This window comes from Podarcis muralis, chromosome 3 (assembly GCF_964188315.1).
Source record: "Podarcis muralis chromosome 3, rPodMur119.hap1.1, whole genome shotgun sequence".
Lineage (NCBI taxonomy): Eukaryota > Metazoa > Chordata > Lepidosauria > Squamata > Lacertidae > Podarcis > Podarcis muralis.
Window position 1 is genome coordinate 20,056,544 of NC_135657.1, and position 21,267 is coordinate 20,077,810.

A 21,267-nucleotide genomic window follows, 5' to 3' on the forward strand; every position below is an offset into this window, starting at 1 on the left:
GATGTGCCCTTGTACAAATAACTCCACTTCCCTCCATATGGTATCAAGGTGATATATACATGTGTGTGCATGCATGCTTCTGTCCCTCTTGCTGCTAGCTCCTATAGCAGCCTGGAGAACATACTCTGGAGAAGCCCACAAGGACTGGGCAAGGGAAATAGTCTTCTATTCCAATTGTCCCCTCCCAACAATTAGCATTTAGTGGCCTTTGTAGATTCCATATAGCCATAATGGTTAATAGCAACTGATGGACCTTTCATTCTTGAACTTGTCTAATCCCTCTTCAAATCCATCTAAACTACTTTGGATTATTTTATTGGATGCATAGTTTTGCACGAGGCAAGAGACCTTCCCTATTGTCCTTCCCCCGTCCCCATGACAACTATTTCCAGACTTCTGTACCTGCCACCCACAAACCTCAGTCTCTACCCTCTTCCCTCTTCCCCACTCCTTGCAAACATAGCCAAATTATTAGAAAAACCTGGACCCTAATAGCAAAATTGCAAAGGAAAAGAAAAGAGCAAGGCACATTTGGAAAACAACCTATTCATTTATTCTGGATCATAATTAGCAGTAGCTCAAAGAATTTACATGCCCTTTGAAGGCGAAAAAGTTTATTCAGAATTCGCTTATAGAAATGGCTCCTTCCTTGGAGTTGTGCTGTCTTAGCTAGATGGCACTGCTTTACCGTAATGAGGAACATGAGTGGACATTCCTTTAAATCCATTGCCCTTTGGAGTAGGAACTGTATATTGTGTTTACAGGGTGAGAAGCTTCCATTCATATGCGAGAGCACATTCAAGCCTCTTCGCCATCAGAAGATGATCCCACAGCAGTTACCAGGACCATGTGTGATAGGAACAGCGGCCAGCTCAAAAACTGCATGTCAGATTTCCCAGAAAGGAAGTTCTAGATTGAAGAGATTTATGCATGTTCCTGGGAATACTGGTAGGCAATGCCCACAAGAAATGTTCCCCAGGCTTTTCACAGGAACAATGTGCCACTCCTGAGACTTAAAGGAAAGCAACCTTGCAAACATGGGGTCTTCTCCTTTGCTCATATAAAAACAAAAGGACCAGGCTATTAGGGAAATGAAAACTTGGGAAACTTGGGAAGCAGAACTGGAGAAGATATCCTATTGTTTGAGGCTAAAGTACAAAACTCTTAAGGTGAGAGGTGTTGGACATTACTTGCACGAAGGAAAATCTGCAACAGAAATACAATCTATGGTAATTCTCAAAGAACTGCAGGCTAAGGCTCACAAATAGTTAGGCTATCTCTGCACTCCTTCCCCCAATGCTGTACAAGTTTTGATAAAGAGAATTCATGTTCCAGGAATACCCAGAATAGTCTGGCCTTCTTCATGTGAACACTTCGAGAGTTACACATTTCGTTTCTTGCTGGAGATGAGTGAAAAGACCTGACTTAGAATTCCTTTTCCAAGAGATGCCAGGTAGCCAACATACTAGATCTTTTGTAGAAAACAGCTAAATCCTGACTATTCTCTGCTAAGCTTACCAAACCCGGCTTGTTCTTTAGCGTTAAGTTGTTACAGAAGAAAATGACTGCATGGAATCAGAACATGGGCTCCCTGGCATGAGGCCATTCTGCAGGGTGACAATACATAGCTACAAAGCGATTACATCTATTTTTAGGCATTGTGCAGCATGTAACAGTGGCAAACAATAGAAAAGGAACTAAGGGGCAAACAGGAGTGAAAATAGACCGGCGCTTGCTGTAAAATTCTCTCCTACAACTTTGTCTCAGTTTGTGAGATTTGTAAGTGAATGTGTGCGTACACTCAATTTACTTGTTACTCTGAATATAGAAGTGTAACGGCAGGAAGGCAATAAGAGGATCTAGCTGATTTGGTGTGTTACACCAAGTATTCTAATGTGGCCGCATGAAATGTTGGCAATCCTGACTGAGAACTGGGGCTGCCAGTGCTTTATGGGGCCTCATGAAAATCCCTGAGTCCGCCCAAATAGCCATCCCTTGCAGGGGTCTCCATCACTTTCCTCCACACCTGTCAATAAAAGGTGGATTCAAGATCTGACAGGCTGTCTGCCACTCGCAGCTGAACTCATAGGAGCACAGGAAGCTGCCTTGTACTGAGCCCATGAGTTCATTTAATTCAGTATTGTCTACACTGAGTGGCTGCTGCTCTCCTGGCTTCAGGAAAGAGCTTCTGCTGGTGGGACACCAGGGACCAAACTCATATCCTTTTGCATCAAAACATATACTATGTCACTGAGCTACAGCCCTTTTCTAGTTCTTCACCTGCCTTCCTGACCCTTTCTTGCTTCTTTGGCTGGGAAGGAGCTCCAAATTCTAAAGGAACCCCAGGAAGGGAAAATACCTTTCAGCTGCTACTTGTAGCATTTATTATTGATTGCACCTCATTCTTTCTCTAAAGAGCTTAGGGTAGCACACACAAGGTATGTCCTGACCCAGCAAAACTGAGTTCCCAAAGTATGAAGGAAACAAACAACAAAAAAACCTTTGTGGATGATCAACTGCAGCATACTTTTGTGTGTGAACCACGACCTACTTCCTCAGATCCTCGGTTATCGGATGAGTGTGTGCATGTGAGAATACCTATACAGTGGTACCTCTGGTTGCGGACGGGATCTGTTCTGGAGCCCTGTTTGCAACATGAGCAGAATGCAACCCGCGTCTGCGCGTTGTGATTTGCTGCTTCTGCGCATGCGCGTGATGTAATTTTGAGCATCTGCGCATGCACGAGCGGCGAAACCTGGAAGTAACCCTTTCCGGTACTTCCGGGTCGCCAGGGACGCAACCTGAAAATATTTAACCCGAAGCGTCTTTAACCCAAGGTATGACGGTATGACCAAATGAATTAACATATCCTTAGTAATAAAACTGCCGTTCAAGTGTAGCATCTTGCCCTGTGGATTGGCTCCCCACACAAATTTCTCCCAGTGCAACAACATGCTGCCACCAACTAAGGAATCTTTTGCAATGGTGCAGAGACTGTCAGTTTGCATTTCTTGGTGCAGAAAGTATTGATCTGATGTGTAGAGATCTTTCCTATTCTAATTAATCCAAGCGGGTTCTGGAAGCTTGTCTGTGTGAAAGAAACAAGCAGAAGGTTCATGGTGTTTGGGTTATTACTTCAGAGAAACTGAGTACAGCTGGTTCTGTTATCTTTTTCTGTCAAGGTCTTGCTGACTATAATAGTAAGGCCAGAAGCACCTGGGTTTCACTCTCTGTCTCTCTTTCCGTCCGGTGTAGTGTTCTGTATCCTAACACCTTAGTGTTAAGGTTTTAGTCTTATTATAAGTTATTGCAAGTTTAAGTTAAGTCTGCTGCAACTGGATTTCTTATGGGCAGTGCCAATCCTGAATGTATTGGATTTGTGACTGTTATGCTCATTTGCCTTCAGTAGCAGTAAAGCTCTGCTTTACGAAATATAATTGCCTCTGGTCTTTTTTTTGGGGGGGGGGGATTCTGCAACGTTTTTAAGTTTTTACTCTGCTAACTATATGTTGGAATCTGCTCTGCATCAATATGAGTAGAGTTCATGACACAGACTAGGGTGACCATGTGTCCTACTTAACAGAGGACAATCCTCTGTTTGAAGGGCTGTCTGGTTTAAAGGTAAAGAACTGTAAGGAGGGAGAGTTGTGGAGGGAAAATGGTGGCTTGATATTTTCCATCAATTTAGCAGCAACTTCGACAGCAGACTCAGCAGGCCCACAGATCACCTCATCATCTCACTCTTCTCCACTATGGCGAGATGCACCGTACTTCCATTTAAATGACGATTTAAAATTATTTCCAATTCTGCATCTACACATATAAATTTAGCATATGCAGACTTTATGCAAACCACGGTCCTCTTTTGCATTCTTTTTCGTTGTTGCATAAGCGCCCATCCTTGAGGAGAGAAGCCCTGGGACTGTGGCTAAGTCTCTGCCCCTTAACCATGATCTGCAGCCCAGGTTTGTCCTATGTTTACAGATCATGCTTAAGGGGAAGAGATTTGAACGATGATCCCAGCTTTGAACAACATGCTGAGCCAAACCTTTGGCACACTGTGCTAAAAGGACCAGGGAGGAGCAGAACTTCTGCAAACTCCTCTCTGGGAGTGAGCATGTTTGCACGGTCCCAATAAGCCATGGCTGGATTTATCACGAGGTGCTTACCAGGCCGGTATTTGCATGAAAGTGAGCTGAAGTGGCTCATGAGCCTTAGCACCAATTATTTGTGTTGCCCACTGAATAAATAAATATACAAATCATGCTCCTGCCAAATAAATGCAACCTCACAGCTTTGCAATGTGCTAAATAACACACATTCCTAAGAGAAAATGCAGGTTTAGAATGAGACTCACAGTTCTGATGACTTTTGGTCATATTCTCAGAGTCCAGTGCATGGTAGAATTCATAGGCAGACCGGCCCAGAAGCTCCTCAGGATGGTATCCAACTAATTCAGTGATCCTTCATGAAACAAACAAACAAACAAACAAACAAACAATGTTCATTAGATATTTGGTTTCGAACATTTTTCATTTAGTAGCATGCCTTCCCAAATTAAAGAAAATCTGAGCCTTTTTTATTGGTATTGCCCTGAAGAAGTGTACTTCAGCTTCACTGGGGCAAATAAACCTTCTTTCACGCACCTTTGTGATTTCATCTTTCTCTCCCTTTTACGCCCTGATTTAGCATAGGATAGCTTCTTACATTCCTACTGAGTGGTGCATTTGGCTGCGACAAGATAGCTCTAAAAGTAGTCGTTTTGGCAATTGCTGCTCTAAAACATAACATTAAGAACATATCAGAGCAGCATCCTCTGCTGTAGAGTTTTCTCTCACTGCATCAGAGGCAAATCCACAAGTGTGGAAATATCTAGTTGGGATTTCTACCTGGGCTGAGCATCTTTTTAAATACCAGCTCCACACATCCCCTCCACTTTCTGTTTTGCTGGATTTGCAGGTGCTTCTACATTTGTCTAAGCATATTTGTCCAAGGTTTTAATGTAACTACCTCTACTAGAGTACACAGTTTCAGTTAAGTCCCCGTTAACTATTGCACTAAAATAAACAAACATGCATACTGATTGCCAGATGACTGCAGCATCAAGTGCTGACCTGTGTGTGTGTGAATGGGCCATCACCATACACCACAAGACGTAACTTTTATGCCTTCCCCATAGATCCAGATATCAGGTTTTGAATAATACAAACACATGCAGGCATAAAATGGCCAAAATTCTACTACACGCTTTGTATAAGATAGATGCTTCTCAGTAGAGTTTAATAATCATTTGTCAATATTTACAGGCTGAGCTTAGCAGCAGGAACACAAAATGCCCGAAGCGCCGGAGCAGTGCCACACAATGACGACAACAGTGTGTAGCTTTGTATTTGATCAGCAAATGATATTTCCAATTCCAAGCAGCTCTTTGCTAGCAAATCAGGCCTTAAGATCCAGAGTGAAGGAGAGGCTGGTCTCCGGTCACAGGTGAGGAATCAGGAATCCTTGTTTAGAGAGCTAACCTGCTGAGGTTAGCCCTGGTACCATTTGACACCTGCATCATTCTAAACCATGGTTAGATTTAACCAGAGTTTGCAAACTTTGGCAAGCCTGCTATGCTGGCATTTTGTGCAAACATAATGAAACAGCAGAATGAGCTTGAAAAAGATAAGGAAGAGAGGAATTTGCAAACAAGGGTGGAAGGAACACATAGTTCACAGAACGGTTGTCACTTTTTAACCATGGTAAAGGCACCAGGAAATGTTGTGTCTCTACTGTGCTATCTGCAACCCATGATTCTGATTTCTGTTGATAGAGCAGATTGGAATGGAACGGAGAGGGACCCAATTAACTTTTGACTCTTGCTCCTCTTTGGACTTCCATCGTTTCTTTAGTTTTGACTCTCTAAATTGGAATTTATAGTTAGGGGTTAGCTCATTGCTTTTGGTATTTCCGTTACTAAAGCGGATATTAAACAAACAAATGCTAGGCAATACGTTAAATGATGGCTTTCCCCCAGCTGCTGTACTTATGCAATAATGTTTCGTAGCATAAATTCGGCAAATATTTTCACACAGTGACTCCATTCCTTGCGTCACCAATGTACAAACAAGTACCAGGTTACAAATAAATGCCACTGTGAGGATTTGGCTTCGAAAACTTCAGTTGTGTACAGAGGTAATTAGAGAAAAGACCCTATTGTAGCATGTATACTGTATCAGAATGATTGATGTACATTACTATTAAAATTCAAAAAAAAAAAACCCTTTTGCTCCTCCTCCACTTTTCAGGATGTCCTTGCTATATTTTGTACAGTTTTTGTTGTTGTTTCAATTTCACATTTTGTATAGTTTTGATCCTATCTAAGTCAAGAGTCCGTACCCTAGCTATCTGTAGAACGAAACTGGAGGACGTATTTAAGAACAACGGCAGAATGAAAAGGCTACACCATGCCCCCACCTTTTGAACTACTTTGCTCCCAGTTGACGTTAACCTTACAAAGCCAGGAAATACAACCTCAGAACAAGCACACAGCCTCGTCTGCCTGCAAGCACGTAATTGCCATTATCACTAATGATGGTAACACTGTATTCTCACAAGGATCCTGACTTCTGCGAAGGCTCTTCTACCCCACACACAATTTACGCAGGGTGTTGTTGTTTTTTTAAAGGACACGGAGCACGCTGGAACTTGCGTCAGCAAAAAGAAAAAGAAATCAGGCTCCCATCTGTCAGAAGAGCCCCCAAATGCGTTGTAATGCATTACATTATCTGAGAGCACATCTCGGGGGTTAACATCTGTGATGATGGAAGACCGAAACAGAACACAGATCTCCTTCCCCAGCTTAAACTAGGAGGGCAGCACCATAGCTCAATGGTGGAGAATAAGCTTTGCATGTAGAAGTTCCCAGGTCCAATCCTTGGTCTCTCCATGCAAGGCTGAGAGAGTCTCCTGTTTGAAACCGCAGAGTGTGTGTAAGCCAACATTCCCAAGCCAGGTGTTCTCAAAATATTTAGGACCTCGACTCCCATCATCCCTGACCCTTGGCCATGTTGGCTGGGGCTGATGGGAGCTGGAGTCCAGAACTTCTGGAGGGTACCAGGTTCAGGAAAGGTGGTGTAGGCAGCATTGAGCTAGATGGATCTAGCTCAGCATAAGCCTGTTGAGTGGGAGACAGGAGGAAGTTCCAAACCCTGTCTTCATTAACTGCTCTTGTCCCACAATCTCGGGGAGGGATATTACCTCTGGTGGGGGACCCGTTGTGTTCCTTCTGGGCCTCACTCAGCTCTCACCTGTGGCTCCTAGAAACTGTCAGCATGCGACAGTGGCCACACTCCGGGGAACAGCCTCAACTGGCTGGCTAAACCAGGGGAAGGTGACTGATGGGTCCTGAGAAACTTCCCTCATCCGAAGCAACGGGAGAAAACCCCCACATTGGCAGGAACGAAAAGATTTTATTCTATTTATTTAAACGATTTAATTAAGCATCTTATAGGTGCAGACTTTTTCTTTGGATAAATACAATGGTATTTGGAATGAGTTTACACATAATATATTTGGTTACACATAATATATCTGGACAATTATATCGGAATTAGGATAATAACAAAATACTGTACATTAATGAATGGTGATGTAACAGTATTTTCTTTTTCTTTTTCCATTCTCACTTTCTTTACCCCCCCTCACTCTATCTTTTTATAAATGAAATTCTCTTAATAAAACAATAAATTAATTCTATAACACTTAGCTACAATCGTCTCTAAGTAAAAAGTGGCTAGAGCTATAAAATCAGTCTGCATCAGGGGTGTACTTATCGGTAAACCCATTCTAGAATGAGTAGAATAGTAGTTGCTGATGATGTACTAACCAAGCAGTAGGTGGCTAGGATAACTGCATCCTAAATACTAGAATAACTGCACCGATTTTGAGCAGGAAAGTGTCAAGACGGAATGCTGAACTTCCTTCATTTTTCTCTGCAACTTAAATACAACATTAAGCACTTACTACTGACTGCCCCTGCCATGCCAAACCAGTGTGTTTTTAATTCATTACTTTTCTTTCAATCTGTGCTTTACTTCCTCAGTGCAACATCAACCTCGAAAAGTTCACACCCCAGAATTACCTCTTGCGGTACATGTGTCCTGCGAAAATGTCATGTTCAGGTGGATCAGATGTAATCTTGGATTACAAAGTCTCATGCATTAGGGAAAGAGGTGTTCTGTTGCCTTTTCACTGAGGCCTACTAAGAGGTAGGCACGCAGCCTTGCAAACAGCTATTTAGATGCTAAATGTCAAGGGAACAGTGTTTATTCTCTTAAAACAGCAGGTAATGAGGAAAGCAGGGAAATTCTAAACCTGACCTATACGAGATTGAAATATTATCCAGGGATTAAGGTTTTTAAAACAGCTACTTTTGAAAACTGGATAAACCATCCATATGCCAATAAGCTTTTAGCAGAACTGCCTTAATAACACACATGACCCTGCCAATTTTTGTAAAGCGAAATATGCATTTGGTTCTTTTCCCTCCACTCCCGAAACCTGTATTCATGAAATGAGTTTTTTATTTTTGGCTTTCTGAGCTGCCGGCAACAGTCTGCAGAAGGCGCCTCATGGGTAGCTATCCTGCTTGCTTCCAAACCTGTAGTACGTTCAGAATCAGGGTTTTTCAAAAAAACAACAGCAACCTTAATGCACGCAGACTGCCGGCATGGAAATTGCATTAGCCAATTGCAGGTGGCACCAAGCACCAGATGCGATGCTAAATGGCCAGCCAGTATCATGTCACTCCCTTTGCCCAAGTCCCTTTCAAGTGGCACACGTGTCAGGCATAGATAAGACCAGAAATTATGTATTGAGGTCCATATGTTCTTAGCATTGCAGCAAGTTAGACAGTTTGTCCAGAAGTCTCTCTGTTTATATTTGGTTTTTCAATGGAACTATACATTGCAGTAAACACGGGACTGCCATCAAAAATGGCAGCTCGTCATCAGGTTTACCCCCTCTTTCCGTATACCTTTAAAATGCACATGTGTGCAGGCATCACCTAACTCTGCTAACTGTATCCTAAATATGGGCTGCCTAGTCTAGGAACAAGCAAGTCTGTCAAATCTGGAGAGCAGCATTGCAAAATTTGAAGATGTGTGAATTTCAAAGGATGACTATACTTCGGTTTGTGTATTGTTCCGGAAAGTGAGCATTAAGTAGGTTCTCCTTTAAATGTGGACAGAATCAAATTTACTTATTTGTTTTATGTTTTTCATAAAATTTATACCACCGCTTGGTTGTAAAGAAAACCTCAAAGTGTTTTATGGAAGGATAAAACAAGAAAAATCAAAGAAAAATTCACAACCCTGCTTTAAGACATGCAAAAGTTAAGATGCAAAAGTAGATTAAAATTACCTCTAAGCGCCTGGGTAGGCTTATTTCCTCAAGAATGTTTTTAGCAGGTGTCAAAAAGAATGCAGTGATGACACCTTCTCGGTTTCAATCAGCTGGGAGTTCCAAAGTGCAGACGCTGCCACACTAAGTGATCAGATTTTTACAATTGCAGAATGGGTATTATGTGGCACCTGTAGCTGTGCCAATTCCACTGATCCAAACGGTCAAGTGGGCACAAGTGGGAATTTTTCTGCCGCCCCAATGTAGTCTAATAGCCCACCTCTTGCAGAAGTTGAAAGATTTGGTGGAGCAGAGGATGGGGAAGATTTATCACTGCAACTGAGGATAGTGGATGCCACACTTTACGCAATACAGTCGTACCTTGAATGCCTTGCGAGTCGAACGTTTTGGCTCCCGAACACTGCAAACCGGTGTTCAGGTTTGTGAACATTCTTTGGAACCCGAATGTCCAAAGCTGCTTCCGATTGGCCGCAGGAGCTTCCTGCAGCCAACTGGAAGCTGTGCCTTGGTTTCTGAACATTTTGGAAGTTGAACAGCCTTCCGGAACAGATTCCATTCGACTTCCGAGGTTCCACTGTACTGGGCTATATGGCTTAGCTAAGGATAAAGCCACTGATATGTCCCTATGAAAGAAACCTTCTCCACAACCAAAACACTGGTTTAAAGCTCTCTCACACACAATACCTGACATATTCAGTTCCAGGGCCTGCATAAGACATTTTGTCGCATGAGGCCAAAGCCAGTTCTCCAACCTTCCCCATACCACATAAAGAAACAAATTGGACCTACAGTTCAAGCAGACAGCATCTTCTGCTGCATCTGATGTAGGGATGTCTGAAAATTTCAGTGGAAATGGAAAAGGAAGTGGAAATGGCTGCACTTTGTGTGTTCACCTGTGGAATGGAATTACCAGAAATTAGCAGCTGCTGGAAACCACAGGGAGGAAGAGCGCTCTTGTCCTCAGGTCCCACTTCTGGGTTTCCCACAGGTATCCAGTTGGCCACTGTGAGAACAGGATATTGGACTAGATGGGCCTGATCCACCAGGGGGTCTTTTTATGTTCTTATGGAAATCGATCATGCGAATATGATTGGTATTTGTTCACATCGCTGTTGTGTTTTTTAAAAAAGTTCACAAGTGATGTGCAATTAATGACCTTTTTTACATTGTTCTGCATAGATAGTTGTGTAAGATATGTGCAAGTTCAGCTTGCATTCAGCAGCAGACAGCGAGATGAATAATGTAGTATTTGGTGGAAACCGAACTGCAGTGGAAGGGAAACGGTGCTGATTGTGACAAACGCAGGCCAGAATGGAAATCACTGCTTTCTTACATCCCTGAGGACAGCAGGCTAGTTTATGGCATGCAGGTCAGGCCCCCAAGGCACACACACAATTCTCCCAACATCTTGCTGATGCCCCATACCATCTGTTGCTGGAGATGACTTCCTCACTCTCCTTAATGGTACCCATGTCCTGTTAACTTATAAAAAAGTAACAGAACTGAACCCACACGTAAGATTATTTCCCTCTCACAAACACACAGGAACATGAACTTAGTTCTGAAGATGGCCCCAGTTCAAACAAATAGTGGAATCAAACAGTTTTTTTACAAATAGTGGAATGAAATAACCAGTTGTTGTTTTTAATGTGGTTTTAGCCACCGTTCCTGCAGGAACTTGTTGCATTTTTCTAACAACGTCTATATTTCAAAAAGGCGCGTAGCTGCTAATTAGAGAGAGAAAGTCGTGTTAGATGTGTTAGGCAACCTGCTATCCTTCAAGCAATGGACTAATATGTAGGTAAGCAATAAACAAGCATAACATGGCCTGCAAGCTGAAATCTGATATAGTTTTCCCTTGGGAAAGCTTTCCCCCTTGAATGACTCCAACTCATGGGTGAGTTGCCACATGGTCAGGGGAGCATCACAGCAGCTAATCTGTTGCATGCTGCCTATTCAGTATATACCAGTGGTCGAGAACCTAATTAAGTCTGCCAGGGCCACCCATTTAGTTTGCAAGGCCATGTGGGCCAAGTCATGCCCTCCTGCCCTGTGTCTGATGCCATATATACAAAGCCCTCTGCACAGCGCTTTGCAAGCCCCTGCAATCGGTTGATCACCAGGGATGCGGGTGGCACTGTGGGTTAAACCACAGAGCCTAGGGCTTGCCGATAAGAAGGTCGTGGTTTGAATCCTCGCAACGGGGTGAGCTCCCATTGCTCGGTCCCTGCTCCTGCCAACCTAGCAGTTCAAAAGCACGTCAAAGTGCAAGTAGATAAATAGGTACCACTCTGGCGGGAAGGTAAATGGCGTTTCTGTGCGCTGCTCTGGTTCGCCAGAAGCAGCTTAGTCATGATGGCCACAGGACCCGGAAGCTGTACGCCGGCTCCCTCGGCCAATAAAGCGAGATGAGCACCACAACCCCAGAGTCGGTCATGACTGGACCTAATGGTCAGGGGTCCCTTTACTTTACGCACATGCTTTGCAAGCTCAGACTGCTCGCTGTCTGTCTGGCAGTGTATACTAATAGCAAGCTCATTCTCAGAATGCAAATCCGCATCTGGGCAAAACATGGGCAGCACCCATGCAGAAGAGGGAACCCTCCACAGCTTGTGGGAACCCCACGGTTTGCAGAAGTACAAGAAATCAGGGGTCTTAAAAGTTGTCAGCAGGAGCACCTGCTGGGGAAGGACCATAGCTCAGTGCTTTGTATGCAGAAGGTCCCAGGTTAAATCTTTGGCATCTCTAGGTATGGCTGGAAAAGTCTGAAGCCCTAGAGGGATGGAGCCGGTCAGTATGACAAATGCTGTGCTTAGAGGGACAAACGGTCTGATTCTGATTCCTATGACGATCTGCCTTAGTTTGGCTCTCACTAAACCAAAATCAGAAAAACAACATTGTGGACCTGGTCTAGTATTTGCTTTTAAAGTTGGATTCAACATTAACTTCAGTTTAAATGCTTGACGAAAGAGACTTACTAACTGTTGCATTCCAAATGCTTCCAGTAGTTCTCACTTCCATGGTGAGAAATGTCTGGGTTTTTGCCAACAGAACCAGGAAGTGTGTGTTTTGAGTATCACTCTTTGCCTTTTTGGGGCGAAATCCCCTTAAAAAAAGCCCAACAACTTCTTGAAATACGGCAACCCTACATCGCAGGTTAAGGGGAAGGATTATTTCTGCTTTGAGGAGGAAGTGCTGGTCAGCTGCAGAGTTCATTAATCTAGAAGGATTTATTAATTGTATTTGCAGCAGACGCAGTTTTAGTGCTGTGTTTGAAAATGGGGCATCCTAGCTTATGGGAAAGCAAGTGGAAAAACCTGAGCGTTGCACAATGACAACGAAAGCCTATTTCCCAGCACTGCCTGACAAACCACGAGGCTTTGGGGACAAATATCCATTGCTGACGTTGTTTAATAAAGGGACTTTGAGGATTTTGCCTCACTCCCTGTTCTTCGTCACCTCTTCCTGATCTGGGAGTGCCTGCCAGGGCATTTCCGCAGGAGGAAAACACTTATCTGGCTGGCCCATATCCTTTCCCCTCTTGGTGCCCATTCAGATTGGGCGGGCTGCTCTTTTCACCTCTTGCTGCCAGGCTGCAACCCTAAGCAAGCTTACCAGAACTGCCCTGCTGGATTTAGGGAGTTCTGCTTCAGTTTAGGATGAAGGCTTGTTTGCCCCCTCACATTTCCTCCAAAGAGCCTGCGGCAGTGCAAGCAGGGACCTCCCATTTTATCCTCGACGGCCTCGGCCCAGTATACCTGAAGGAGCATCTCCACCCCCATCGTTCTACCTGGACACTGAGGTCCAGCGCCGAGGGCCTTCTGGTAGTTCCCTCACTGTGAGAAGCCAAGTTACAGGTCACCAGGCAGAGGGCCTTCTCGGTAGTGGCACCCGCCCTGTGGAACATCTTCCCACTAGATGTCAAAGAGAACAACAACTACCAGACTTTTAGAAGACATCTGAAGGCAGCCCTGTTTAGGGAAGCTTTTAATGTTTGATGTATAACTGTATTTTAATATTCTGTTGGAAGCTGCCCAGAGTGGCTGGGGAAACCCAGCCAGATGGGTGGGGTATAAATAAATAATTATTATTATTATTATTATTATTATTATTATTATTATTATTATTTCCTCATCAACCACCCTCCCTGTCAGTGGCTGGAAAAGGTTCAGAAAAAGGGGGACCCCCAAAACAATCAAGTGTATGGAGCAACTCCCCTGAGGAGGAAAGGCTGCAACGTTTGGGACTTTGGGGTTTAGAGGAAAGGCAAGTCAGAGATGCCATGACAGATGTTCATAAAATTAGTAGAACGATGAAACTTGTTCCCACAGGAGGCACTGATGTCCCCCAACTTGGATGGTTTTAAAAGGAGATTAGACAGATCCCATGGACAAGAGAGCTATTGCTGGCTACTAGCCCAAATGGCTATGCTCTGCTTCCACAATCAGAGGCAGAAAAGCTTCTGAATACCAGCTGCTGGAAGCCACAGGAAGGGAGTGGGCTCCTGTGTTCGAATCCTGCCATTGGTTTCCCATAGGCATCTGGGTGGCCACTGTGGGAACAGGATGCTGGAGGAGATGGGTCCCTGGCCCAATGCAGTAGCCTCTTCTTAACATAGAATTGTATAATTCAAGAAGACCACAAAGGCCACCTAGCCCCCTGCAATGCAGGAATCTTTTGCATAACATGGGGCCCGAAACCCACAAGCCTGTGATGAACTCTCACACTCTACCGACTGAGCTTCTTATGCTAACTAAGGTTGAGATATACCCAAAGGACCGCCTCTTTCCCTATGAACCTACCCGGACCCTGAGATCATCTTCTGAGGCCCTTCTTTGTGTGTCTTCTCCTTGAGAGGTTTGGAGGGCGGCACCATGAGAACAGGTCTTCTCTGCAGTGGCTCCTCATCTGCAGGGAGGTTCGTCAGGCCTTTGGTTGATCTGATTTATATCCTATGCCCTTTTAAAATGTGTTTTTTTGGGGGGGGCTATTGGGTTGTTTTTGTTTTTATTAGGTATTTTGTGGTTTTATATCTTGATTTTATTCTTTGAACCGCCCTGAGATCTCCAGGTATAGGGCGGTATATAAATTCTAATAATCATAATCATACTCATAATAATACACTCATACCTCAGGTTAAATATGCTTCAGGTTGAGCGTTTTCAGGTTACACTCCGCAGCGACCCGGAAGTAATGGAATGTGTTAATTCTGGGTTTACCGCTTGCGCATGCGCAGACGCTCAAAATGATGTCACGCGCATGCGCAGAAGCGGTGAATCGCAACGCGCAGATGTGCGTTCTACTCAGGATGTGAACGGGGCTCTGGAACGGATCCTGTTCGCATCCAGAGGTACCACTGTAGAGAGATGACGATGTCCAACACCATCCAGGCTACATTCAGACAACCCTTACCTGATAATTTTCCAGATTAATTTAGAATCAGTGCCATTCTGTGACATGCTCATAAGATTAGGACTGCAGCTTCCTTTTACCATATTGTAAGCATCCTCAGGGCCAGCCAGGGCATTTTGCTGCTTGGCTGAGACAAAGCAGTGAATGACTCACCCCACAGACCCCTCTCACTCAAAAGTACACAGCACACAAAGCTAGTTGATTTATTTTGGGACTTGGGGCAGAAAGTCCCACAGGAGTCTGTTTCCCTCTGAGGCAGTAAAAAGACAATATGAAATTAAATAACTCTTTGCTGCCCTTTCATGATGTCCCAGATTCACTGCCTGAACTGGTCACTTCATTCTGTCTAACGGTAGGACAGGCCATGGCCATTCTATTTCTATGAAAAACACTGTGTGTGTGTGTGTGTGTGTGTGTGTGTGTGTGTGTGTGTGTTGTGCAGACTTGCATTGCTTTATTCCCACATCCAACACAGATTCAGGGCATATTTTTTAAGCAGCGGGATATTTACTATGCCAAATCCTAAAGCATATTCTGATCCCCATCACAAGTCGCCTTTGTTTGCCATAAGAGCATTAGTTTAAATCTTCCTTACAACCACTCAACTTTCTTTTTTCCTCTCATGGTGGGTTCAGGGCAGTGCTGAATGTTGCCCTCTTTATTTCCAGGCCTTATGAAATATTCTCACGGAAGCTGAACTCCTGCAAATGTTTAACTCAGACAGCACATGAACAGTCCCATTGTCTTTCCTAGGTTGATCTCAAAAAGAATGCTCAAGGGCCCATGTTGGATTTTTAGGCCCTGTGTTAAATTATATAAATAAATCCCATGATGCAATAGGAAAGCCTGACCTGGCATTGCTGGGAGTACTGGAATGGCAAGAGAAACAAAAGGATTGCAAGGAAAGGATTAGCGCCAAGACGGATGCTTTAGATCAGGCCTGCTGCAACTTGTGAGCAGGGCTTGCTGAATTTTACGCAGTAGCCTACAAAAGCTTTCGACATGTTGAATTGGTTAGTCTTTCAGATGCCACAAGAGACTTCCTTTTGTTTAAAAAAGACTAGAAGTCATTGCCAAGGCAAGTTACAAAATACATGAATTGGCCAGATGCATTTGACTTGGGTATCTCACAACTTGCACAGTCTTGCCTTTGCCAATCGGATTCCTTCCACATATTTTGGACCACAATTCCCATCAGCCGCAGGCAGCGCAACCATGTTGGGAGTAGGTAATAAGTCTGTGCTGGCTGTGGGTGATGGGAGTTGTAGTCCTAAACGTCTGGAGGGTGCTCAGTTGGCAACAGCGGTTTATTCTCACGGAAACATTGCATAAAACACAGGCTGGACAGAGGAATCGCCTCTACCTTTTAGACTTTTTACCATATCAACTGGTTCAGGTGTATGATCAGGATTCCTAGTTGAGCAGAAGTTGCCCACTTCAGATCTTTCTGCTCAATGCAGGAAGGTCAGGGCAAAGCTTGTAGGATGGGGATATTGGGGCAAAGTGTACCCCCTGTGCCCCCTACCCACATGCCCAAATGGGGCTAATGTGATATTGTTATACAGGGCAGGCACAAACTCTCCAAAACTCTCCAAAAGGGAAGAACAGTGTTGTGCTAAAGCACACCAAGACCAGACAAAAATACTTTGAATTCCCAGCAGCCAGCTTAAAATGTTTAGCAGCTATATCTATACAGAAGTGAGGATATGTTTAACTTCTTTTGCATCGGCCTCCTTTTTTTTTTTACTTGCCATGGGTTTTTCTAGTCCTGGTGGTACTGTTCTCCCTATCGAGCCACACGTCTCCTTTGGGGTTTGCCTAAGACAGTAACTGCGTTTTGCTCTGGTGTCTAAGAATATTCTTTAAAGAAGGGTGCCTGTGGTGATCACACAGGGTCCCCGGACATTTGACGGTCTATTGATCCCTGTGCCACCACTGTGATTGCTTTCTTTGTTGCCACCAACCCGTTTCTCTTGGGCACCCACGGAGTCCAGACAGTTGTTAACATTAACAAATAACCAAGTTTATTTTTATAAGCATGAACAAGTTTATGGTTTCAGTTAATTTTTCTTGTCAGTTTCTTAATCTTAGTTTCTTTACTGCCCTATACATTCCTAACAACTTCAAACTGATTATCCCAACTATCTATCTGACTCCACCTAACAGTTCCTCACACTCTCTCTCAACACAACTTGACCAACCCACAGACCTATCCTCCCTCTTCCTTCTCCAACTTCCAACTCTCACTCTAACTACTCCCCTTGGGTTCCCTCTGGCCAGTCACTTCACACTTATTTAACCCTTTCCTTATGAGCCACCTAGGAGGCAAACGCCACAGTGCCTCTCAATTTATCACGCTGGAGAGGCATTATAAGCAAACGGCTGGTCTTTTTACCTGTCATCACAGTAGGTGAATTTCATGTCCATGCTGTGACGGCTCAAGAACGTCTTGCTGTCCAGGGGGATGTCAGTATTGGAAGGGTGTTGAATGGGTTCGCACATTAATATCAGGCAAGACAAGAGAGGCTCTTTGTAGCCACAGAGAGCATGAGGAGGGCATGTATTGTAGACCTTCAGTTGTCCAGTGCAGTGCAAAACCTGAAACATAAGGAAACTATTTGTACTAATACAAGGGTTTTGGTTTTTTTAAAAAAACAAAGCAACTTGAGTAGATTAAATCTTTCAAAAGACATACGTTAAAAAAAAAGTACCTTCCATGTGGCCGATTTTAGATTCACAGTTCTGCCTCTGTTGGTAACAGTGCATTTCATTCTCATGAAGAAGTCCCGCTCCATGGTCACCTCTTTATTCTTTTTCCCAAAGCCTGGACCTGAGAAAAATGTGGACAAGATTCTTTTTTAAGGCTTGTTTTGCAGTTTCCGTTGCATGCTCTAGTAACCAGCCAGCAAAGTTATTTCAGAAGGACCAGAGTAGGAACATTCCCCAAACCGCTATGATCAACTAGCTACACACTTTGAGGATAAAGTTAATCGATTTTGGGGTGACCTTGGCAGTTCCAGATGAAGTCCCTAATGCCAAATCACTGGTGTGGTGTGAGATCAGTTTCAGCTTATGCAGTCAGCTGATGTGAACAAGGTGCTGGCAGCTCTATGTCCAACCACATGCCCTCTGACTCTCTTGGCTTAGTCAATCTAGCAGAGGGGGTTGACTGGTTGGGTACAGAGCATGGTTAATGCTTCACTGCATGGGAGGCTGGTTCCTGGTGCCTTGAAAGAGACAGTGGTGCTGTCACTCCTAAAGAAACAGTCCCTTGGACTGGAATAACTACCAACCAGTCAAGAATATCTCCCCTTGGGGGAAGGTGATGGGAGACAGCTGCAAGCAATCTTTGATGACTATGATTTAGATCTGTTCCAATCTGGGTTCAGGCTAAGTTGCCCTTGGTTGCTTTGATGGATGACTTTGACCAGGGCATGAGGAGTGTGACCTTGCTTATTGATCTCTTTGCAGCTTTTGTTACCGTTGACCATGGTACTCAGCCCCGTGGAATGAAAATTGGGAGCACTGTGTAGGTTCTGGTCATATCTACAAGACCAAGTCCAGAGAGTAGCCTGCCTAAAATATTTACATTTAGGCAAGCATATCCAAACACATGTGGGACGCAGGTGGCGCTGTGGTCTAAACCATTGAGCCTCGGACTTGCCAATAAGGAGGTTGGTGGTTCGAATCCCCATGATGGGGTGAGCTCCCGTTGCTCGGTCTCAGCTCCTGCCAACCTAGTAGTTTGAAAGCACCCCAAAAAGTGCAAGTAGATAAATAGGTACCGCTCCGGTGGGAAGGTAAACGGAGTTTCCGTGCACTGCTCTGGTTTCGGTGTTCCGTTGCGCCAGAAGCGGCTTAATCATGGTGGCCACATGACCCGGAAAAAACTGTCTGCAGAGCAGACAAATGCTGGCTCCCTCAGCCTGTAAAGCGAGATGAGCGCCGCAACCCCAGAGTCATTTGCAACTGGACTTAACTTCTCAGGGGTCCTTTACCTTTTTATCCAAACATAGATGTTGGCATCTTTTATTCCTTCTTACTGTTACCTTTAAATGTTTTTAATTCCCTTTAACTGTTTTCTTTGCCAATTTTAACAATCCTTGCAAACAACTTACAGGTATATAAATTTTGCTAAATAAATATGCTAATCCCTGTGTAAAAACTGCCCCTCTTTGTTCTGGGCATGTTGACCATCCAGTCTGGTGAAGCCATGTTCATCAGCACCACTCACTTAATCTGAGAACAGTTTGGGTGGGTTCAGAGAACAATGCGATTCCCATGAGGATTGCAGTTTATCACATGATAAGATGCTCATTTCATCACATGATGCAGTGAGGGGGAAGAAAGCTCAGAAGCGCAAGAGAGATAAACACTTTGTCCACAGGTTAGCAGATTATTTGATCCACCCTGTTATCTGTTGTTTCGATTACTCTACAAAGTTTCTGTGCAGCTGATTGAGAAACCAGCTGATTATCATCTCCCTAGAACAGTTCTCTGCTTGGCATTGCTGCAGTGAAGGTTAACTGGTGACATTCTAAAGCAGCGATGGGAAAATATATGGACTCCTATCTACCCCAGCCAACATGGCAAATAGTCATGGATTATCAGAACTGCAGCCAAGCAGTAGATGGAGTGCCACAAACTTCCCATCCCTGTTTTAAGGCAGCCTTTAGCACCTCTGGCCATGCTGGCTGGGGCGGAGGTGTTGTCCAAAACATCTGCAGGGCAGTAGGTGGGGGAAAGCTGTTCAAAGCAATTATTGCTCCATGTACTGTATCCTAAAACACTTCAGCCATTGCTTAGGCCTCAGGATGCATCTTGGGTGAGATCTGGAACAGACGGTAGATTCAAATTCTCCAACCGTCAGCTCTGCTCACTGCAGGCAGAAGCCAACACCTTAATAAGATAATTCCTTCGTTTTCCAAATTCAGAATCCCCAAGGCCCTATAAAGCAGATCCTCTTGGAAGAGTGAAATGTGTTTCCTGGCACAGCAGCTACCATCTCCTTGTGCTAGGGGGAATTAGGGAGTGACCATAGGAACTCAAATCCCCCTCCTAGTTTCTCCTAGAGATAATGCCCTAGTGCCACATAACAGTTGGCATTAGCTTACACTTTCTAAAAAGAAAATACTTCCCTGGTTGCAATAAATTCCCCAGGAGAAGCAGCCAGTGCATTTGGTCTCGAGTCTGGAGGTTCAGACAGGCGAAGTGCTTGGGGAGACACACAAATCTTTCTATTATTCATTAATACTTTTAGTTAATTGCCTTAAAGGCCTCAAAACTTCTCAAGACGACTTATAGCAGAAGGGAGATGAATTGCTCATATTAAAAATGACTTTAAAAACATAAATGAAACACTAAAAATTATAGATTAGAATTATAGATTAGAAAAATTATATACCTCCCAAAATCAAGCCCCCCCCCCTCTCCAACAACATTAAAATGATCACTGCAATCAGCTGGCTGAAATATCACAAAACAGCAAAAAAGAAAATTAACAATAAAATGCCCAGGAGAAGAGGCGTCCTTGCCTGGCACCAAAATATATTATTAAAGACAAGTCTTCTTGGGGAGACTGCTCCATAAATGATGCACAAAGCACACTGCAATACTGTTGTTGCATTATTATTATTATTTTTAAAAAAACATTATTTACCATTTTTCAAACTCAGGTTTTCTCGAATTTCCTCATGATCACATGGGTGAGTGAAGTCAAAAATGCTGTGTCCGGTCAGCTCCACCTGTTTGACCATCAAGACAAACAGATTAAATAATGGGATTGCGAAAATGAATTTATGCTGGGAACGTATTTTGGATCCCCTTGTTCCCAAAATGCACCACAGGACAAGAAACTTTGAGAAGTGTTTTAGAGAGATGTTTTAGATAGCACCTGACTATTCATTGAAAATTAACACTCTAGCCGTTTTTGTACATGTATTATGTATTAAGTATTTATATTTCCTTCCCACTTTATGGCCTGATGGTAGTGACAACAATAATCTTTTATCATTTTTTAGCGATATTTATTTAAAGCACCTGCAAGTCACATTATTATTATTATTATTGTTGTTATTATTATTATTATTATTATTATTATTATTATTATTATTATTCAAGGATAACAAAAGGTTATACATATTTGTTATACTTTTTTGCTAAGCTTCTTAAGGTTCCGACGACTTCCCACCAACTCCTTATGTCTTTATATGCTCTTTTACTTAGTGCACTATTTGTCTCAGATTTTGTTGTTAATTATCAGAAATATTGTACTTATACAAAACCAATATATCATAGAAGTTAATCGAAGGCTGCCACAGACATCATGCTATTACAACAGTCTTTAAGGTACTTTTTATATATACCCCATTTCTTAATAAACGTTTGGTCTGTATGGTCTCTCATTTCCCCCCGTTAATTTAGCCAGCTCTGCATATTCCATTAATTTAT

At 43.5% G+C, this 21,267-nt stretch overlaps 1 protein-coding gene across 1 annotated transcript in view; it reads right to left on the minus strand.

Moving 5' to 3' along the window:
• EPAS1 (endothelial PAS domain protein 1) overlaps positions 1–21,267 on the minus strand; it is a 128,530-nt gene that overhangs the window by 19,629 nt on the left and 87,634 nt on the right. Inside the window, 4 exon segments of the mRNA XM_028724834.2 lie at positions 4,358–4,464; positions 17,213–17,415; positions 17,529–17,647; positions 20,477–20,561. Of these exon segments, the coding sequence (XP_028580667.2) occupies positions 4,358–4,464; positions 17,213–17,415; positions 17,529–17,647; positions 20,477–20,561 (514 nt within the window).